Source organism: Wyeomyia smithii, chromosome 2 (genome assembly GCF_029784165.1).
Source record: "Wyeomyia smithii strain HCP4-BCI-WySm-NY-G18 chromosome 2, ASM2978416v1, whole genome shotgun sequence".
Classification (NCBI taxonomy): domain Eukaryota; kingdom Metazoa; phylum Arthropoda; class Insecta; order Diptera; family Culicidae; genus Wyeomyia; species Wyeomyia smithii.
The window spans coordinates 56,702,832-56,724,783 of record NC_073695.1 but is presented as its reverse complement, the minus strand read 5'-3'; the positions used below and the strand labels follow the sequence as shown (position 1 = coordinate 56,724,783).

General features: G+C 39.1%; 1 protein-coding gene across 5 annotated transcripts in view; it reads left to right on the top strand.

The window, feature by feature from the left end:
• The window catches only part of LOC129723132 (sodium channel protein 60E), a 380,238-nt gene that overhangs the window by 110,036 nt on the left and 248,250 nt on the right, over positions 1-21,952 (top strand). For all 5 annotated transcript variants that reach the window (XM_055677123.1, XM_055677121.1, XM_055677122.1 and 2 more), the window contains exon 3: positions 5,837-6,054. In XM_055677123.1, coding sequence (XP_055533098.1) covers positions 5,837-6,054 — 218 coding nt within the window. The remainder of the gene's footprint in view (positions 1-5,836; positions 6,055-21,952) is intronic.

Below are 21,952 nucleotides of genomic sequence, written 5' to 3'. Positions count from 1 at the left end.
CCCGCAATGATGAACTGCCCCTGCCTCCGAGACAGTTTGATGATGTCGCTTCTTAGGTTCGTTGCCGACCCGTCCCTTACGTTGACTTGCTTGGGACAGCTGCGATGATGGTAATGGGACCAACTCCAGTGGTTATTTCCAATCCCACGGCCTCGATGACTTTGAGTTGAAAACTCGGTAGCAGATGACAGCTTATTTCACGCCGAAGAGCAATAGCCACATCTCCTCTAGAAGAATATGCTCGATCCAACCGTACAAATCGGAAATCGAGAAGGAAGATGTTCACCTCAGGTTTGAGATGCGTCTCCGTGATGATTGCAATGTCTATTTTATATACGTTGAGGAAGTTAACAAGCTCGTAATTCCTGTTCCTGATGGAGCAAGCGTTCCAGTTAGCAATCTTGATGATTTCACGGTCCATATTTGGAAGTGATCTCCACAGCAGACTGCAGTTGTTCAGCTCTACTTTTGCAAGTGCGAAAAGTGTTGATGCATTCCACGACTAGTGAAACGTATTGCTCCATGGTGAGCATGGGTTCGTTGTCAGTTGTGCCTGTTGTAGCTTGGGAGAAACTCATTGCGGGCGAGTTTCCTTGGAGACCTGGTGTGGGGTGAACGGCTACCGGATCTCGTTGCTTCAGCATACGTAGAGGCAGCTGAGACTGGTTTAGTGGTTGGATTCAGCTATAGCGGGGCGAGCAAAGGTATGGGGTGCCGGGAGCCAATGGCAGGGACCTCCTTTGTGTTGTTTGGGGGCACCTTTCGGGGACCTGGTTGATTGCTGGTGGAGTCCCGCTTACGAATCTCGATGAACTTTGCGCGTTTCGAGCTCGTTCTACTGGTTGCTTTGTGGGCAGCCCCACAGTTGGCGCACACCGGATCGGCGGTCTCCATCAGCTGGCAGGCATCGGAGGCGTGCGTTTGGCCACACTTGATGCAACGGTACGGTCACGATGCACTGGTTTGTAGCGCTCCCAGGCTACGCTGATGTGAAAAAGTGCTCGGATGGACTGCAGGTCACGTTGAATTTTTCTTCAAATTTACGAGATATAGGGTAACCGCTCCTATATTCATCCCAGTACCTATATTCATCTCATCACGCCTTTTTGATCAATTTATCGCCAAATTTTTTTTTTTATTTTTTTTTATATTTTCAACGTAAAACTTGCAGCTACTTGAGAAAATCGAGAAGCAAATAGATTTACTTTCAAAAATTTGTAGAAATTTGACGGTAAATTGGACAAATGAGAGAAAGGTGCACCAAGCTGTTAAGATGAATAATGGAGCGATTACCCTAATTGATCACGGTACTTTTGCCTTAAGTTCCTCCAACAGGGTGTCAACTTCCATGTCAGGAAGACCGAGGAGAACAAGGGGTTTTTCTGCTTCGATATCGTGGGAGAGATATTCCACCTCGTGTTTCTGTAGTATCACTTGCACCGCCTTGTAATGGTTCAACGACGGAACCAAGGCTCACCTTTGCATATTCCGTTCGATATTGGTTAAGAGCAATAAGCTACAGTGTCGAAGTTGTCGAATAGGTACATAAAAGTTTAATTGGTACTTTGGTATTTTTTCTAGATTCCTTGTTCTTTTTTTCCAAAGTTCGCTTTTCATTATTCGGACGTTTTACGTCTATAAATTGTAGGAAAAAGACACACAGACTGGGACATTTTAGGGACTGGGACATTTTAGCATTTCATGAGAAACGATATCTTATGCATTGACGAAACTTTGAACCGTATTCCTCAAGAAGTTTTTTATATAAGTGAAAAACAAGAGTGGTAATGAATGAGAATGATGATGTCATCTCGGGATGTTAGTTTATCATTTAGGATCACAATTGATACATATCGTCAGTTGAATTCAATACTCAAAATTCCTAGTTTCGAAAATTTGTGTCAAAAATTTCTTTTTTCATTTTTACGGAAAATTCGAATTGTAGGACTTCCCTTTTTTATTAAACTTGTTTGGGTCTATCATGTGCATGGAATAAGCAAGTTATGAGAGTTGTAACCTCATTTTTCCGTCCTTTTAGGGATATTTTAGATTTGTGCAATAAAGGCACATCTAATTATATTTCTGGAATTAATGTGAATTTTGAAACGGGTCTTTGTGGAATGAAACTTTATAGTATTTGGCATCGTTTGCCATCAATGACTCAAAACTGCAGAGTTGTGCCAGTTTGAGGCAATCCACGAGACAGTTGCGATCAACTGATTTCAGTCTGTTTCCAACCTATGACAGCTTTACATATGTTCGATCGGCCGCAACATGGATGCAATCCGGATCCAGAAGCGTGAAAAACAAATGTTATCCGATCGGTAGCTCTAGCATTGCGAGTGCCAATCCTAATTACAACAAGAAACAATCACTTCTGATATTATTGCCGGCATTAAAAGATATCGATTTTAATCGTGTTTTAGTTTTACAGCTTGAAAAAACAGCAACAATAACAAACGTACAAGCAGTGAAACGTCACCCGTGGATTGTCTTATTGAATTCAACTGACGTTGTGCCAGTATTAAATTCAACTGACGATATCTCGATTTATTTTCTTTGGCTTCTATGTACGATTTTTTTATGTGTTTTTATGCAAAAACGCATTTTTTCGAGTTTGGACAAACTTCACCTTAAGGGCCAACAATGGCGCCATTTTGAATTTTCGAGAAATCGAGAATTTTCAATGTTTTTTCGACACCATGTTGTTTCAAGGCCTAAACTCATATTTCTGAGGCTTTGTCCAAATAATAGGATTTTCTTATCCACCTTTAAAAACAGATCATGAACCGGACAAAAACTGAGCTCAAAATTATTCTACGAAAAAAGTTTGGCATGGTTTTAATCTATTTCACAGAGCAATCATGTATGTACAGCTTTAATGGATCCGCTAATATCTAAGTATGAAAATCAAATTATGCCTTATATTGAGGATAACAGTCTCGAAAATCGATTGGTATGTGTCTAATCAACGTGAAATATCAGCAACATGTCAATTTTGCCGCAATTCCTCTACAATACTGAAATAGGTTTACCTCGACGTAAAATTAACTTATTTGAAATCTGTCTAATGTAATATCAATAGTGTAAACGATACTCTAAGTTGCAATAACAATTTGTCTTCACATGATCCTCCCCCTTTTACGGGGAGGGAGCCGTATTCTTTTTCAGGACCGGTCAAAACATGAGAATCTCGCTTCAGCTATGAAACAGAATCATCACCTTTTCGATAATGTTGATTTATCAAAAATATAGCATGCATTTGACATTTCATTTATCATTATTCGCAAAATTGTCCTATAAGCCATTTCTGAAAAATGTATTTTTATTTTTTGCTCATTTGGGAGCGAACCGCATTGTGACCATTGTGACCTATTAAATTGTGTTAACTTTCATGATATTTCCGAATCTAAAACATATTTTATCATTACTATAATATTGTAGTATCTTACAACTGAGGGAGTTCTCTCTCTGGGTACTACTCGTTAAACACTTTATTATGAAACGATTCATAATATTACAAACTCACCTCACGTACTGCACATGAGTGCTGATGATGACACGAGAAAAGAGAGTAAATCTACAGTCAGGTTTTTTTTACGCTGGGGATACGTACCTCGTGAAAAAAAACCGCGTTAATTCGAAAAACCGCGCTAATTCAAAAATCCGCGTAAAAAAACGCGTTAATTCAAAAATCCGCGTCAAAAAAACCACGTTTTTTAAAAAATCCGCGTAAAGTAGTCCAGCAAAAAGGGCTTTAGAAAAAAACCCGAGACACTCTAAAACCAGTATTTAATACAGTATTTAATTGTCCTCTTTGACGGTCATTCCGGATCTTTCGGTGGGCGGAGAGTATTTTTTGGACTATGTCTTTTACTAGATAAACACCTAAACGTTTCTGGTTCCAAACCCACGTTAATTCGAAAATTCGTGAAATTTTTTTGAATTAGCGCGGTATCGCGTAAAAAAACCGCGTTAATTCAAAAATCCGCGTAAAAAACCGCGCTAATTCAAAAATCCGCGTAAAAAAAACCGCGTAAAAAAAAACCTGACTGTATTTGCAAGTCGCATGCAGGCCAGGTCCCCAAAGATTGCTGTGGTTGCGTGAGTTTTTCGAGAAAGTAAATCATCTAGCGCGCAACATATGCAGAAATGAGTGATGAGTGAATTATTCTCTGACGATTCCTTGGAAACTTAATCTAAAAGGAACATACTGAAGTCTCTTTTTCACGGGGTTACGTAGCGCGTGACGAAGATAACGTAAAAAAAATCCGAAATCAACGTGAAAAAAACCGCATAATTTGCGAAATCAACTTAAAAAAATTTCGTACATTCAATTTTTAATCATTTCTGCTAACTACTTTTGAAAACGAATCAAGAGCAATGTTATTTTCATATCATCATATTATGTTTGGCATTTTCACATTTTTTTATTTTTTTATTCTCGCTTATTTTCCATCGGTCTAGTTCCGCCACTGTTGTGGCCAATCACCGACGCCCAGGGAGGCGACTTCACACCCAGGACCCTAACTCACGACCCTTTTATTAACGGACCGGCGCCAACGGCTTTACTTCCTCATGCGATGGAAGGCGTGATCCCAGAGATTTTTCGCCTCAGAAAATCTCCCGGTGTCGGCTAGGATTGAAACTAGACCAGTTGGGTTGGTTGTGAGTGGATCACGCCACCTCACAACCATCGACACCTATGTCGGCGGTGGGATTCGAACCCAGGCGTCGAGCGTGGTTGGCGGAGACGTTACCAACCACACTAGGCCCCCGCTATAGCATTTTCACATGTTAATTAGGTTTTGATATAATGTAAACTCTTTGATATTATATTACCTTTTTCTATTATACTTTTACATAAATTGTGTCGCTAGGAAAGATTTTAAACATTTGTAGAACACAATTGACAGAATGGATAACCAACCACCAACTCTTCTCCAAACTGAACAGCTTTACCGGCTAATTCCTAGGACACCAATTTTTCCTAATTCACTTACCAATTAATTTCACTCGGTTTATGCTGTTTACTGATGGGTTCCACGGGGTCAACTGCATGCCCGAATATCCGTCCACTATAAAGTAAGTTTCACTTGTTGACTGAATCCAGTTCGCCTGTGGCTACACTGCATTGGAGCCGGTTTTGAATCACCCGAAAAGCGACTCGTAATGGCAGACATGGGCCCACTTTTTGCTAGCGATGCTACTTTGCTGCAGCCTGTCACACCCACCCCTTCCCTAGAGAAAGTGGTAGACAAATAATCAAATTTACGACCTGTCTTTCAAGTTGAATTATGGCTCCTCGGTTAGCGGTATCCAGCGGTTTTTGAGCATACACTCGGTACTATAGCAGTAAGTATGCGGCACAAAAAAAGGATACAACGAAGGTCTTGCAACGAAGGAGAAAATTACTGTAGCAAAAACTTTTTAACTGATTTACGAAGCAACTTTAAACTGCTTAGCGGTGCGTGGCTGCAATCGATTCCCAGATTGTTAATATCTGTTTTTATACTATAAGGCAAAATAGACACATAATTTTGGGGTTTTTTTCTTGTTAAGCTGCTTATATTATGTAGTAAATTTACACCAAAGTTTTTACTGTTATTTATCTTCCTTTTCTCACGGCACTTATCGGTGTCACTCGATAGGCGTTCGGATGGGAAATCGATTAATTTCCCGTCGAATCGTGTGCTACGTGCAGTAAGCCAGATAACCCCTACTTAGAGGGAAATGAATAGCCAGATCTCAAATCGTTGGCTACATTGTCCCCGCTGTCAGAGGCATGTGATAAATTGGGATCTAATATTCTACCATCATTCTGGCTCATTCACAGGCACAACTGGAGCGAAGCAGCAAGTCGTTGCGTACACGGAAAAATCGCAGGATAAGCATGAGTCGCGTCACATTCAGCTGGTACGGGAGTACGGCTTCCATCCGCGATCGAAGGTACAGGTCGAGGATGGGGCCGTGCTGCCCCGCAAGTTCGAACCCTTTCCGGACGACATGTATGGCCGGCCACTGGAGGAAATCGATAACTTCATCTATGAAGAGGTAGGTCGAATGAGCCGATGTGAAGTAAGTTGTACGAGGTTATTAATTACATACTGTCAAGTCAAGTACAATTGGTCCGACCGGTATATATTAACTAAAGTGAAAGATGTACCATCATTGTCTAGAAAATTATGGAGACCCATGTTTGATGGTGAAAAACATCGGATTCTTTATTGAGGCTGATGTCACTACAGTCTGTAGTGGCAACTGTTGCGAATCAATGTCATTTTTGACATGCTTTTTATTAAATTATATAATGTAAAAGCCTTTTCTTTATTTTTAAAGGTTAACATTTTCATTCTACTTCCTTCGAAAGTTATTCTTTTAATAAATTCATCCGACATTAGCCTCACCCTCACTTCGAGCCGCAGTTGTAACGAAACATATGCTAGCTGAGCTTTCGTGCGTGTTTTTGTCACACATTTTTTGAACATTTTTTCGAAGATAATTTTATTAGATGTCACGTCTTCTAGAAACTAGAATCCAATTTCATCACATTCTCAGCTTTATATATTCTATATAGAATTGTAAAACAGATTAAGTCGAGTGAGAGAAATATACAGACCGCTAATTTAAGTGAAAAAATAATTTCAGCACACTCGAAAAATTTATGTGGCCAGCACTAACAAACTCAGCGGAAACCATTTTGTGGTCTCATCTGGTGTCGAGACAATGTTTTTCCGCAATACCACAACAGCAAAAACGCAGCGCCTGGCGAACGGTAAAACAATCAGAACCACGTATCGGCAATTTTCTTCCTGTCTCCCACTAGAAGGCGGCAATCGACGCGGCGCGCGCGGAAATATCTCCGTGTCGAAGTTAAATTAATTTTAACGACTCCAAGCGTTCCGAGTAGCCACACCAAATCTTGTTGTAGCACTTTGTCTAGTGCTTTTATCTTCTCTAGAATTGTCTTGCCACTATATTGCAGCCCGGACTGTCAGCAGTTTATCTACTCTGCGTGCTATTTATGTCGCTAGAGAGCACGAAATTGCTGTGCTGTTTTTTCTGCTTAAAAATTTGAGGTTGAAGTGAATATCTACTTCTTAATTCTTTATTTTTTTTACAAACACAAAAATTAAATGATTCCCAATAATGTTATTAAGGGGTTATATACCTTTTTAGTATCCGAAAAATCAAAATTGTTGTTGATAAACTGTACTTTCAGAAAAATACCACTTTTTTTTTTTTTTTTTTCTTCACATAACATTTATTTGACACGGCACAAATACAATTTAATGTTTAACGGCGCCAATTATATCTGATGACTTAAAAACTAAAGCAAATTTTTTATCCTCGCTGCCGACTACGAGCTGAAATTAAGTCTAACTTAAAACTAGCATGGGATTTCCAATCAGTGTTTTGTTGTTCAATGGTCGTCTGATAATCGTCGAACGGCATGTATGGATTCGTTCTGCTGAGCCACGATGTCGTGAGTTGGGACAGAGGCTCGTAGTCCTTGGGTCCTGGTTCTGTTGTGCGGGGTCTGGTTGCTGGTTTTGTGCTTAAGGTTCAAACGTGTTCTTGTCGTTTTGTTGCGTGTAGACGGAGGGGAACGGGACTAGACTGGGGCGTGGATGGATTTCAGGAAAACGTATATAAGGGACATGTAGGATAGGTCACGGCTCGCCAAGACATCACGAACAGGAACAGCCGGCTGTCTACCCTCGGCCTGCAGGGAAGCTATTAATTTAGACCTGGCGTCACGGTGTACAGGGCATGACCAAACCACATGCTCTATGTCGTGATAACCTTCACCACAGGCACAGATACCACTTTCCCCGAGCCCAACACGACGGAGGAGCGCGTCAAATCTATAGTGATTGGACATAAGCCGGGACATCACGCAAATGAAATCCCGACCTACATCCAACCCCTTGAACCACGGGTTCGTCGATACTTTGGGGATTATGGAATGTAACCACCTTCCCAATTCCCCTCTGGTCCAAGCATTTTGCCAACTGATGATCGTATTCTGACGTACAAGTGCGAAAAATTCATTAAAGGCAATTGGTCTTTCATAAATATCACCGTTTGTTGCGCCCACCTTAGCCAAAGAGTCCGCTTTCTCATTACCCGGTATCGAGCAGTGAGAAGGGACCCACGCTAAGGTAATCTGAGTAGATTTTTCGGATAAAGCACTCAGATGTTCCCGTATTTTCCCCAGGAAATACGGAGAGTGCTTAACATCTTTCATCGATCGGAGAGCCTCAATGGAACTGAGACTGTCCGTAAAGATGAAATAATGGTCCGTGGGCATTTTTTCGATAATCCCTAGGGTGTACTGAATTGCAGCTAATTCTGCGACGTAAACAGAAGCAGGATTATCGAGCTTATGGGAGACGGTTAAATTGTTATTGAAGATACCGAAGCCAGTGGACCCATCAAGAAGTGATCCGTCAGTGTAGTACATATTGTCGCAGTTGATGTTTCGATATTTATTGGAAAAAATTTTGGGGATCTGCTGCACGCGTAAATGATCCGGGATTCCACGAGTTTCTTCTATCATGGATGTATCGAAAAACACAGTAGAATCAGAAGTATTTGATAAGTCGACACGATTTGGAATATTCGAAGAAGGGTTAATATTTTGGGACATGTGATTGAAATACAATGTCATAAAACGGGTTTGAGAATTGAGTTCGATTAACCTTTCAAAATTTTCAATCACGGGACGGTTCAAGACCTCACATTTGATTAGAATACGAGAAGACAGGCTCCAGAAGCGGTTTTTCAATGGTAGTACTCCAGCTAAAACCTCCAAACTCATCGTATGGGTCGACTGCATGCAACCTAAGGCGATACGCAAACAACGATATTGTATTCGCTCCAGTTTGATCAAATGTGTGTTTGCTGCGGAGCGGAAGCAGAAACACCCGTATTCAATAACAGACAATATCGTTGTTTGGTAAAGCCTTATAAGGTCTCCTGGATGGGCTCCCCACCATTGTCCGGTTATTGTACGAAGAAAATTCACTCTTTGTTGACATTTTTTCATCAGATACCTCACGTGACAACCCCAGGTGCCTTTAGAGTCGAACCAGACACCAAGATATTTGTGTACCAAAACCTGAGAAATCGTTTTACCCATTAATTGTGTTTGAAGCTGAGCAGGTTCATGCTTCCTAGAAAAAACTACTATCTCAGTCTTCTCCGGAGAGAATTCGATACCTAGCTGTAAAGCCCAAGCAGACAAATTGTCCAAGGTATCTTGCAATGGTCCTTGCAAATCGGCAGCTTTGGCTCCTGTAACAGAGATTACACTGTCGTCTGCAAGTTGTCTTATCGTGCATGAATTTGCCAGACATTCGTCGATGTCATTTACATAAAAGTTGTAAAGAAGGGGGCTTAAACATGAGCCCTGGGGAAGACCCATGTAGCTAATGCGAAAAGTTGCCAAATCGCCATGCGTAAAATGCATGTGCTTTTCGGACAACAAATTGTGCAAAAAATTGTTCAAAATTGGAGAAAATCCTTGTCGGTGAAGTTTACCCGAAAGAATGTCAATAGAAACGGAATCAAAAGCCCCCTTAATGTCCAAGAACGCAGACGCCATTTGTTCTTTACGAGCATACGCCAGCTGAATATCTGTTGAAAGCAACGCAAGACAATCATTCGTCCCTTTGGCACGGCGGAAGCCAAATTGAGTTTCTGATAGTAGACCATTTGATTCGACCCAGTGGTCTAAACGACGGAGTATCATTTTTTCCATCAATTTCCGGATACAGGATAGCATTGCAATCGGCCTATAAGAGTTGTGATTAGAAGCTGGTTTCCCTGGTTTTTGGATGGCGATCACCTTCACTTGCCTCCAATCCTGCGGTACAATGTTTTGCTCCAGGAACTTATTGAACAAGTTCAACAAGCGCCTCTTGGCATTGCCGGGTAGATTCTTCAACAAGTTGAATTTGATTCTATCTAATCCAGGCGCGTTATTGTTACAGGACAGGAGGGCAACTGAAAGTTCTGCCATCGTAAAAGGTGATTCTATCGCGTCGTGGCCCGGAGACGCATCGCGAACAATATTTTGCTCAGGAACAGAGTCCGGACATACTTTCCTGGCAAAATCAAATATCCACCTACTTGAAGACTCCTCGCTTTCGTTGACCGTTACGCGATTCCGCATTCTTCGGGCTGTGTTCCAAAGAGTGCTCATCGATGTCTCCCTCGACGTCTCGTTCACGAACCGACGCCAATATCCACGTTTCTTTGCTTTAGCCAAGCTTTTAAGCTTGGTATCAAGCTCCGAATACCGTAAATAGTCGCCAGGTATACCTCCCGTCTGGTAGGCCTTAAACGCGTCGGATCTTTGCGTGTAGACATCGGAGCACTCTTGGTCCCACCACGGAGTGGGAGGCCGTTCTTTGATCGTTACGCCGGGATATTTCTTCGTTTGGGCTTGCAACGCGGCGTCGAGAATCAAGCCCGCGAGGAGGTTGTATTCTTCAAGTGGTGAATGATGTTGAATCGACTCGACCGCTTTTGAAATCATTTCCTCGTATAACTTCCAATCGACATTTCGTGTGAGGTCATACGGAATGTCAATTGGTCGCATGCGAGTTGACCCGTTAGTAATTGAAATAAGAATAGGCAGATGGTCGCTACCGTGAGGATCGAGGATTACCTTCCATGTGCAATCCAACCGTAGCGACGTCGAACATAAGGATAGATCCAAAGCGCTTGGGCGCGCTGGAGGTTTCGGGATACGTGTCATTTCACCGTTGTTTAAAATAGTCATGTCGAAGTCATCGCAAAGGTTATAGATTAAAGAGGAGCGGTTAAAAAATACCACTTTGATGCAATAAAAATGGTGCTATCGCTATGCTCTTAAAAATAAATCATTTTTCTCGACCAAAAAGGTATATAACCCCTTATTTAGTAAATAGAATAGCTTTAAACAATATAAGTTTTCCAATTTAAAATAATAACTAACCTTAATTTATCATTTGGCATATTAATTTCAAAATGTTGGTCAAAAATACAATAAAAGTTTTATTGCATTCTTCTGTGGCCTAATGCTTTCTCGTTTCACCTCATGTTGTTTGTCATTTACTTTTGCTGTTTTGACTGTTCGATCTTTTTTTTTTCATTGACTTTTGAGCTCTTTTTTTTTGGTTCAATTTTTTTATATTTTCCATTTTTTGAACTTATGAGCTGAATCGCTCCATATGACCTACGGTCGAACATCGACCATTTTTGATTTGAATGAAATTTTGCTTTGGCTTAGCAAACTTAGCATTTTTCACAGATGGAGAGATTTTTTATACCCATGAGTAATTTTCTAAAAGGGCGTATGCGTTTTGACATAGATTTCATTCAAAGCATTGTAGCTCTGAAATCGTTAGTGGTATAGAAAAACTATCCGACACTGAATTCTGGGGAATTAATAATGCCTCATAATAATACACTATAACTATTTGAATTCACGGCTTTTTGATTTTTCACAAATTGGCTTTCTGATTTTTTTAAGAGTTTTTTCTACCTCCTTCCACATTGCAATAATCTTTTTACCTTTAACCTTTACCTTTTTGACTTTTCGACTTTTTGAGTTATTATTATTTTACCTTCTTGATTTCTTGAATTTCTAATTCTTTTTTTTTTCTTCTCGAGTTTTTACTTTTGAATTTTGTGGTTCGTTTTTGACTTTACGATTTATTTTTGACTTTTTGATTCATTTTTGACTTTTTAAGAAAAGGTTATACAGTCAGTTTCCGTTTTTGGCAACAAAATTTTAAATTTCAGTTGCCAAAACTGGAACCGTGTCAAAAAAGGAAACCTTTTTTGTCGTTTATATATTCAATTTGAGACTTCAAAATTATGAAGAGAATTTATTTATTTATAAGATTCAATAGGTTTTTAACAAAATCAGTCGTAAATAACGTTCACTGTTGTGGTGTGACGTCGAATTCTCTGTTTCATTTGAAAGTAAGTGAGTGAAAACAACGACTGGTTTGATATACCAGACCTATTTTATACGACAGTGCGTTGTTTACAGTTAAAGTCAAATGCCAGTTAAATTTGAGTTACTCATTAATGAGAGAAATTTCACCCATTTTTTAAAAAGTGGCACGACTTTTTATTGAGTAATTTTTTTACCTATTTGATAAGCTACCAATGAGTCTTTTAATCAAGGTTGCATATTCAATTTTAGGGTGCTTTTTCGCCGCGTGCCGATAGCTCGCTCCACAAGTACAATTTTGAGAAACGATGTACGACAAACTTGTAGTCTCTAAGTAGTGCTACAAGTTCGTCGAATAATGCAATGATCTAACTCTTATATCTGAAGTGTGAGAGCCCATATTCAGTGCAATATTCGCGGTGAATATTATATTATTTCACCGCAAATATTGGCTGAAGACCCCACTGAATATCATCATCATCATCGATTTTAAATCGGCGTACGACACAATCGATCGGGACAAGCTATGGCAAATTATGCACGACTACGGATTTCCGGACAAACTGACGTGGTTGGTCAAAGCGACGATGGATCGAGTGATGTGTGTAGTTCGAGTTTCGGGGGCACTCTCGAGCCCCTTCGAAACCCGAAGAGGTCTAAGGCAAGGTGATGGTCTCTCGTGCCTACTGTTTAACATTGCCCTGGAAGGTGTCATTAGAAGAGCGGGGATTAACACGAGTGGCACGATATTCCAAAAGTCGGTTCAACTGTTTGATTTCGCCGACGATATTGACATTGTGGCTCGGACCTTTGTGAAGATGGCGGATACGTACATCGGACTAAAGGCTGAAGCCAAACGGATTGGACTGGTCATCAATGCATCGAAGACGAAGTACATGAAAGGAAGGGACTCACGAGAGAACAGTGCTAACCTCCCACCTCGAGTTCAAATTGGTGGTGATGAAATCGAGGTGGTTGATGAGTTCGTGTATCTGGGCTCACTGGTAACTGCCGACAACGATACCAGCAGAGAAATTCAACGGCGCATTATGGCAGGAAATCGTGCATACTTTGGTCTCCGGAGGACGCTCCGATCGAGTAGAATTCGTCGCCGCACCAAGTTAACCATCTACAAGACGCTGATCAGACCGGTAGTCCTCTACGGGCATGAGACATGGACTATGCTTGTGGAGGACCAACGTGCCCTTGCGGTCTTCGAGCGGAAGGTGTTGCGTACCATCTTCGGTGGACTGCAGATGGAAAACGGAGTGTGAAGAAGGCGAATGAACCACGAGCTGCAGGAGCTGCTTGGGGAGCCATCTATCGTCCACACCGCTAAGATAGGCAGGTTGCGGTGGGCTGGGCGTGTTGTAAGGATGTCAGACGACAGCCCGGTAAAGATGGTTCTTGAAACCAATCCGTCAGGGACGAGACGGAGAGGTGCACAGCGGGCAAGGTGGATCGATCAGGTGGAAGACGACCTGCGGACCCTACGCAGACTGCAGAGCTGGCGAACTGCAGCCATGGACCGAGTGAAATGGAGACGACTCTTCCGTACAGCAAAGGCCACACCACGGCTTGGGACTGTTTGGTAAGGTAAGGTACCCCACTGAATATGAGCTCTCACACTTTAGGCATAAGAGTTAGAGCACTGCTTTCTTCGACACACTTGTAGCAATACTCAAGAACTGCAAGATTGTCTCACATCACATTTCAAGATTACACTTGGGAAGCGAATTATCGACACTCTGCCAATTGAGTGGAATTGACATCCCAAAATTGAATATGCAACCTTGCTTTTAATAAATTTATAATTGATTTTCAAAATTGAATTTTGCGCTGTGTGATATATCATTCTAAGAGAACTGCATATAATCACGCTTGCTTCATTTGAGATACATTATGAAAAACATATATTTTGCATATATATGCATATCGTTACAAAATCATTGACATAACAGCCCCCACGTAAATAAGCATTAGGGTGGCAATGCTTGCATGAAATGTCATTATCGAATTTCAAAAACCAACCATGTACATTTTGTTCATTGGCCCAAAAAATAACATCTGTGCAAAACTTAAGCTCAATCGGACATGATTTAAGGGTGCCTTAAAGCGCTCAAAGTTGCGATTTTTCGATCATCGAAAAACTACCAAGGGGGGAGTACACGAAATTGGAAGAATGAAATTTTTTTTCCGACGCCAAATGCCTTGCTGTCATATAACATAGAAATCAGTTTTATTGCGGTCATTCAAAATCTAAAAAACTACTAGTTGGTTATGGAAAATATCTAATAAAATTGTAATAAGTGCCCAGCTTTAACCTGTCAAACTTGTAAACAAATATATGCAGGCAATGATATACATACAGGTGAGACAAAAGCGGCTTAGTTGGTTTAGTGTGATGCAGAATTCTGTCGCAGTCTCCGTAAGATGTATGTAAAATGCTTTAGAGCATCTTGCAGCGCATTTGTGAACATTGATGACGTAGAACTCCAAAAATCTAATAAAGTAACACGGAAAACTTAGTATTAGTACTTAGTACCGTTCGGTAGTTTTTTTTTTAAATTTTATCGCCAGTTTGTCTTGTTTCGGTTGAAAATAATTTCCTATGTCGTTAAATTATGCGTCCTTAAAAATAAGGTAGGGGCAAGACACTATTGATATATTTCGAAATATATTCAATATATAATTAAACTAAGTATGTATCGTTGCATTTTTCGTGCACCTCTCTATTTATATCAAAGCTCGTTGATTCCTCATTATCGTCGGTGTGATGTCAGATTTTTCATAAAAATAAAGTTGTCTAGGCCCCAGGGATTTACCATATTTTTCTCTAATAATACAGGCATCCAACCCTTGCCGCACCTTACAACATATATATCATTGAACTAGGCTTATTGCGGCTACGATTGATACCAACTAATTACCAACCGCGCCATATTGATATTTTTAAAACTTTTTATGAATCGAATCGTCTGATCGTCTGACTAACAAATAAATTGAACATCCAAAGTTGATTTTGATCTATCTCTGTAATGAAGAGCACGGCTGGATTTTTTTTTCTGAAAAACTGAGCTGAAACAATTCAATTCATTTTTGCTAACAATGAAATCATTTTTGTGAGCCCGTACTATTTTGATGGCGCATAAATTTTAAGCGCCTATGTTCTCAAAATGCACGACAAAATTTCATGCGCATATGCTTGAGAGCTACAAAACCTACCAAAAACCCCTCTTTATTCCTTATCCCTCTACAATATCACCATCAAATAAAATAGATTGCACGATGATAACCAACACAGGTGAAACATTTCTCCTGCGACAAGAGATTTCCTTATTAAAAAAAGTGGCGTGATGTTCTGGTGTGTGTGCAGGAACGGCCAGCTGCTTATAGTATGCGGTACTCTTTCCATGTGGTTTATAGTAGCTTTATTGCCGTTCTTATAATTGCTTCAATAAGCTTGGCAAGGGTGGGCCACCTGGCTGTAAAGCAAACTTATTGCGGTTATCAGGAGGTTCTGATAGTATTTCTAGTTTTAATAGCAGTTTTGCGAAATTGGTCATGAGAACCGCTAAAAGAATGCAATACGACTTAAATTGTTACTTGGGATGTCTACAGCATATCAATGTTGGTAGTTCAGCTTGTTAAAAATCATCAGTCGTAAGATGTTTTCAGTTTAAACCTAGAACGGGTGTCAAAATCAGGTCAGTTTGTTGTATAAATCATTGTATGCTATGTAGTATAAAATGTTGCCAAAAACGGAACCCTTTCGTTGCCAAATTTTTGTTGCCAAAAATCGTCCAAAATCTGTCCACGTGGTATGTGGATGGCCCCGACTTTCGAACTTGTTTTCTCTCTTTGAATTCTTGAATTCTTAACTTCTTAACTTCTTAATTTCTTAATTTCTGTACTTCTTGACTCCATCTTGGATTTATGGTATTTTGACTTTTTTATTTTTTTATTTCTTGACTTGTGGATTTCTTGCCTTAATTAATATTTCTTTAATTTGTGACTGGGTGACTTACTAGCTTTTTAAATTTTTGACTCTTTGATTTCTTAATTTTTTCATTTCTCAACTTAACTTCTTAACTTTTCCACTTCTTTACTTTTTGAATTTAACAGTGTAATTTTCTGACATTTTAATTTTTCGATTCTTTAACGTTTCGACTGTTTTTTTAGAAATAAACATTTTAGCATTTCCAAATCTTGTTATTCTGATTTTCCGATTTTTGAAACTGATAGATGAATGAATGATTTCATTCCTTTATATTTTCCCTAGTCTTTCGAAGTCTATTCAGATGTTTCAAATTACATTTACGAGAAATGTTATGTATTTTAGATTAGGTTTGAGATAACTTTCTCGTAAGTTTGTTGTTTTTTTCTTTTTCTTGTTTAAACTTACATACATTTTTGGAGACCTTCTTCTGCTCATTCGAACTTTTTTTTTGAGTTTAGAATAAATCTCTGTTGTGGCCTTCTCACTGTTCTACGTTTTGGCTGAGTTTTAATCGTGTTATTTTCAAGCAGTTCTGTAATCTGTATTCTGCCTCGTAATATGTGAGGAGAGATGGAAATATGATACTTTCAGCAAAGTTTCTTGTTTTGAGATCAAAAAAGTGAGTTTTATGTATAACTTTTAGATGGATTGATCACCTATCTTTCTATATCAAATGATGCATTATCGAACATGCGTTATGGTTATTATTAACATTTGAATCACTGTTTAATCAATCGCACGAAACGGCAAAATAAAACACTGTGCAATGGTTTAGTTTTCAATATGAACCACATCCAGAATAGTGTTATTCAGACAAAGTTGTGCAAAAGTACTAAAATACTGAATTTTAAATAGAAAATCAGATCACTTTGATATTTTTTTAATGAAATGTTATGATGATTAGGGTTTGCAATCCCGGGAACGATTTCCCGGGAATTACTTTTTCCCGGGATTCCCGGATCCCGGGAACAGAAATATTGATTCCCGGGATCCCGGGATTCCCGAGCTCTTCAAAAAAGTTCGCAAGATTCAATATAATTTCCCATACAATTTTGCAATAAAATTTTATATACTATCAAAACACGGAACTAAGGTCGTTAAAGTGTATAGCAGCTTTAAAAGGGGCATTATACGAAGTAAATATTTCTTTGAAATGACGGTCAATATGTACTTGCCGAGTACTATCAATTTATTTGCTTCGGTTATTTGTCGAAAATATTTGCTGTCTTATTCATTAAACGAAAAATTAGGCCAATATTTGCTTCGTCCAATCTCATTCTTTGACAGTTATATCACTACTGAGCGAATAGTGATTTCTTTCTTTGCCATTGATAAAAATAAATTAAATCGATTAAGAAAATTTGAAACCCGTGAATCAATGCGACCAGAAATAAATAATTTAATAATAACTCAGTCAGCGTAATTTGGGTCGTGGCCGCGATTTCACACGAAAAATCATCTTTGAGATTAATTACGTATACATTCAAATGCTCTGAAACTAACTTATTTAGAGTCATATTGACAAGATTATTGATTATTCTATCATTTCCTTCCAGTTTGCCTCGGTCTTTCAAAGAAAACTACCGAGAGGCTAAATAACGTTCTAGTTGAACAATCAAAATTCTTACATGGAATCCTACTCTCTAATCAATGGTGATACCAATTAAAAAAGGGTTTGTTACGCCAATGAAAACTAGATTGATTATGCAGTTTATCTTTTAAAAATAATTCGCATCGTGTAATGGCACAGTAAATATATTTGATAAAAATTAGCGAAGAGGCTCTGATAAAAACTTGAATAAGTTTCGTTTTTCATTCGAATTGATAATGAAATTGTAAACGATTCTCAGATACTTTTTATAATTCAACTTTTATTAAAATATCATTTTTGCTAAGAAATTTTTTCCATTCCCGGTTCCCGGAAATTCCCGGGAAAAGAGATTTTTTATTCCCGTTTCCCGGGAAATCAATTTCCGGGAATATTGCAAACCTTAATGATGATAAAATCGGGTGAAAAATGTGATGAAATCGGGGGCTGATAAAAACGGGGAGTAATATAATCGGGTGATTACTGCGGTTTTGTTTGCTTTGAACGAGGTCTAGCAAAAGCTGCATGATAGCTAACTCAATTCTGTTGGTATCGTTGGAAAGCTGAGAAAATTTCTTACTTAATAATGCCTTAAAACATCAAATTAGAGAGTATACGAAGCACTTAGAAAGGAACAAATGTTAAATCAAATGATTCTTGAGAACAAAACTGCAATTTTCTCTCTGAAATGTGTGATAAACATGGATTTTGTTGCTAACCAAATTAAACATTGGTGTCTACTCTACAAGTTGTTCTTTAATACTAAACATCTAGCTCTTTTAGTTTAGTTGCTATTTCACTTTTAAAGCAATAAGCTGTGCCTTCATTTAGCAACGTAATTTTCAACAATTTTCTGCTCCACTGTGTTTACGTAAACGCGTTGTTGACGTCTTGTACACAGCATTGCATAGGTACTAGATCAGTGCTTGAAACGTTTCGTCAAAGTATTTTAAGTGAGCTTCCTAACGCCCTGTATTAGTAATCAAATTTTGTTTGGCCATTTTTTTTTGGAATCTCTTTATAAGAATTTTGAGCTAAGTTTCGATTATATTTTTTGAGATCCAATTTTGTTTTCAATGTGAATTTGGAGTTTATATTGTTGTTTTTTTTTCTGGCGTTTATTCACTATATGTGGAGATATGCTAATAAACAGTGACAATTGTGGAAAAAGGTATTTCGGTGATTCCTTACTACTAGAGGCGAAGCAAAGCCTTGGTGCTACATTTCGATCCGGAACTCGACCTTCTGTTTATTATACACAGACTTCGCAGCCAACTGCTAAGTGTACAGGACAATTGCGGGGCTAGCACTACGATCCTACTACCACTAACAGTCTCTCCGAGCCGTGGATCAAACCTACGACGACTAGCTTGTTAGAACAGCATCGTACCTCGAGACGAGCTTCGAGAGTCTTACTACTAAAATTACTAAAATCTGCGAGAAAATCGTGTAAAATTGTTTTATGGTGATTTCATATAACTATGACAAAATCATTTTCAAACGAAACTTACAGGCTTTGAATAGGTTAAAGCCGTCACCATGCAACTAGCAATGGCTTTGAACGTACATTTTAATGTATTTTAATATAGCAATTTAGTCAATTTGAAAGACTTCAATTTTGAAAATTGCATGAGCCTTACAATAGTTTTTCATGGAAACTGACAAATTTCACAAGTCACCGAACTCTGATCTAGGTAGTAAATGCGTTTTTTGTTTGATTTATATTCCATTACCCGAGTATATCCACATCGAGCAATTTAATCCATTCTGACAAAAAAAAAATAAAAATAAAAAATCGCGTATTTTATCCAACCCACGTAATTGTTCCAACGGGTGCTACTGCTGCTGAGTCATCGCCAGTCAATCACGAAAACAAAAGATGTGGAAGTTAAATTGATATCGTATTTTTTTTATTAGTTTCGTTTGTACAAAATACACAACCGGCACGACGCAGAGCAAAAAGAGAAAGCCTGAACCCTTCTCGGGGTGGGTGAAGGGCAGGCAAGCAAACCCACTGGCCACTGAAAATCGATAACCCTGCCTGCGCAGCGAATCGTTAAAAGCGAACCGTGAGAGAAAATTCAATCCAAAACGGAAATAGATGGCACGGCAGAACGCGAACTTAGCGCATCTTCAGCGGTGGTCTATTTTTGAAACATCTGTATACTAGATTTACACCAGCAAAACCTGAATAGAACAAGCTAATATAGACCAACTTTACGTTCTCCGCACCGGCGTTGTATATCTTGTTGTTTTAAACCGCTGACATCTGTCACACTGTCAACAATTCAATACCCCATGCTATCAGTTAATGAGACTTGTTATAATAAAAAAACACTCAATATTTAACAAACGGAAATTCGATAATTTTTACGCACATTAAACGATTACTTTGGCAAGACACTTTATATCCACAAGACTTTATGGATTTGACGGTTTGACCCGAGCATCAATGACATTTCTCAGGATGGATTGGTTTGATCTAAAATTTCTGCTCCGAAACCCTACTTGGTTTCGGGGGATAGCGAAAAATATTTGATCGCGTAGATGTTCATCTTCCGTTTTCGTCTCATCAATCTTTTAAAATCTTGCAGTTCTTCAAACTTGGTTTGGGTTTTAAGGATAATGGGTGGCATTGCGCAGCTCGATTCGAACGATTTTCGCTATTTTCGAGTAGGTCACACACTGCCAGTTATGCTTCAAGCTTAAAAGGAGCAGTTATTGTCATTTGTCCTGCGGCTCATCTAACCCGCAAAGTCGAAAAATACGAAAAACGAAACATAACGCCCCCCAGCGATCACTTAGTTTTGTTCGAGTTGCTCGAAACGAAATGCGCAATGTCATCCCAGCATTTTGAACGTTTCCAGTTCAGTGTCTTCGAGAAACATTTTTCTGGCCTCTTAAGTTCTCTTCTAGTCTCAATACAATCATGGCGACAGTTATGGTCTTTCAGAATTCCCTCTTTTGCTGGTCGGTTTCCTTGATGCCAAAAACGACAAACCTGTTCATATTCTGCTTCAGAAAAGCCACAAAAATGAATTGTGAGTTGTCATAAAAAATCTTTGTTTTGTTTATTCCCCAACACTTGCAAAACGCTTATATGGAAATAGCCAAAAATGAGGTGTTCAATTGAAATATGACATTTTACCTACCTATTGGCAGCGTACAAAGGGTTTTAGAACGATCTATTTCTTGTTCCAAAAAGAGACAAATATAGACCAAAACGTATACCAGTTTCAAATTTTTTCAATTTAGATCTGGTATAAAACAAAATTTACACCACCGGTGCAGCAGTGAATTTGGTTCTTGTTCCAAAAAATAAAGCAAAACAACGATATGGACCACCGCTGAAGATGCCCTTATCGTGTGACTACCGACTAGTGTGCGGCTGGTTGGAAAATTATTTGCTTCACACGAAAAGCCAGTTTTGTGCGTATTTGTTCACTTTAATTTCGCTTTCTAGAAGCATTGTCGTTAGCAGTAATGCAGGCTAAATAGGACGAATGAAAGGATTTTCGTTGAAGATGTCGAATTTCTGCAATTGCTGTTCATACATGTTATTTTCGCTAACGATTGAAAAGTTGAAAAAAAAACTTTGAACTTCGTATGTTTCTTTGGAAATTTTTAGTTTACACTTTTGTGGTAGAAACTATTTAAAGAGTTAAGAAAGTGTGAAACTACGATTATTGTGCTTCATATGTTGCCATACGTTGACATTCGTCTTTAAAAGCTGCAACAAACTCGTTATGTTAATATTCCATATTCCATTGTTTCAGCAGCAGTTTACCGAATGGAGTTCACACACCCGGTAACGAGCTTTTACGCTACATTCCGAAGTGTCTTGAATATCAACCAAAGCACCGAGCTCCTTTTGGCACTTTGGATATTTTTGATGCCCCACAGAATAAAATAAAAACACTTAGTAACACAGTCTGGACCACGCTGGTTATGCAAACTGGAGAAAAGTTTATTCTTAACCACGTACCAACTTTCGCAAGTGGCGCCATTCTCTGCGGCCGCGCTCATGTGCACCGGCAAACGGGTTCATATTTTTCTGTTACGTTGATTCCGAACACTAGTTTCTACTCTGTTACTCTGTTGCTTTGCGCATTTTACAGCACCATGGCTCTGGCTGCGACCCGGTTATCGTTTGGAAACGGAAGACAGTGCACCGATGTCTATTTGGAACCAAATTTTTCGCCCTGGAAAGCGAAAACTGTGTGACACGAAACAATGAAACCAGTTCGTAAATCTCTTCAACCAAATGGTGCTGTATATTTGGCTTGTTCCAGAATGGTAAGCGTGGGTGTCAGCTTCGTTCTACCATACTGAAGAGTGGTTGATCATGTTGATTGTTGATAAATAAACTGGGAGTAGGATTTATTTCAGCACCGCGAACGGCACTGGTTTG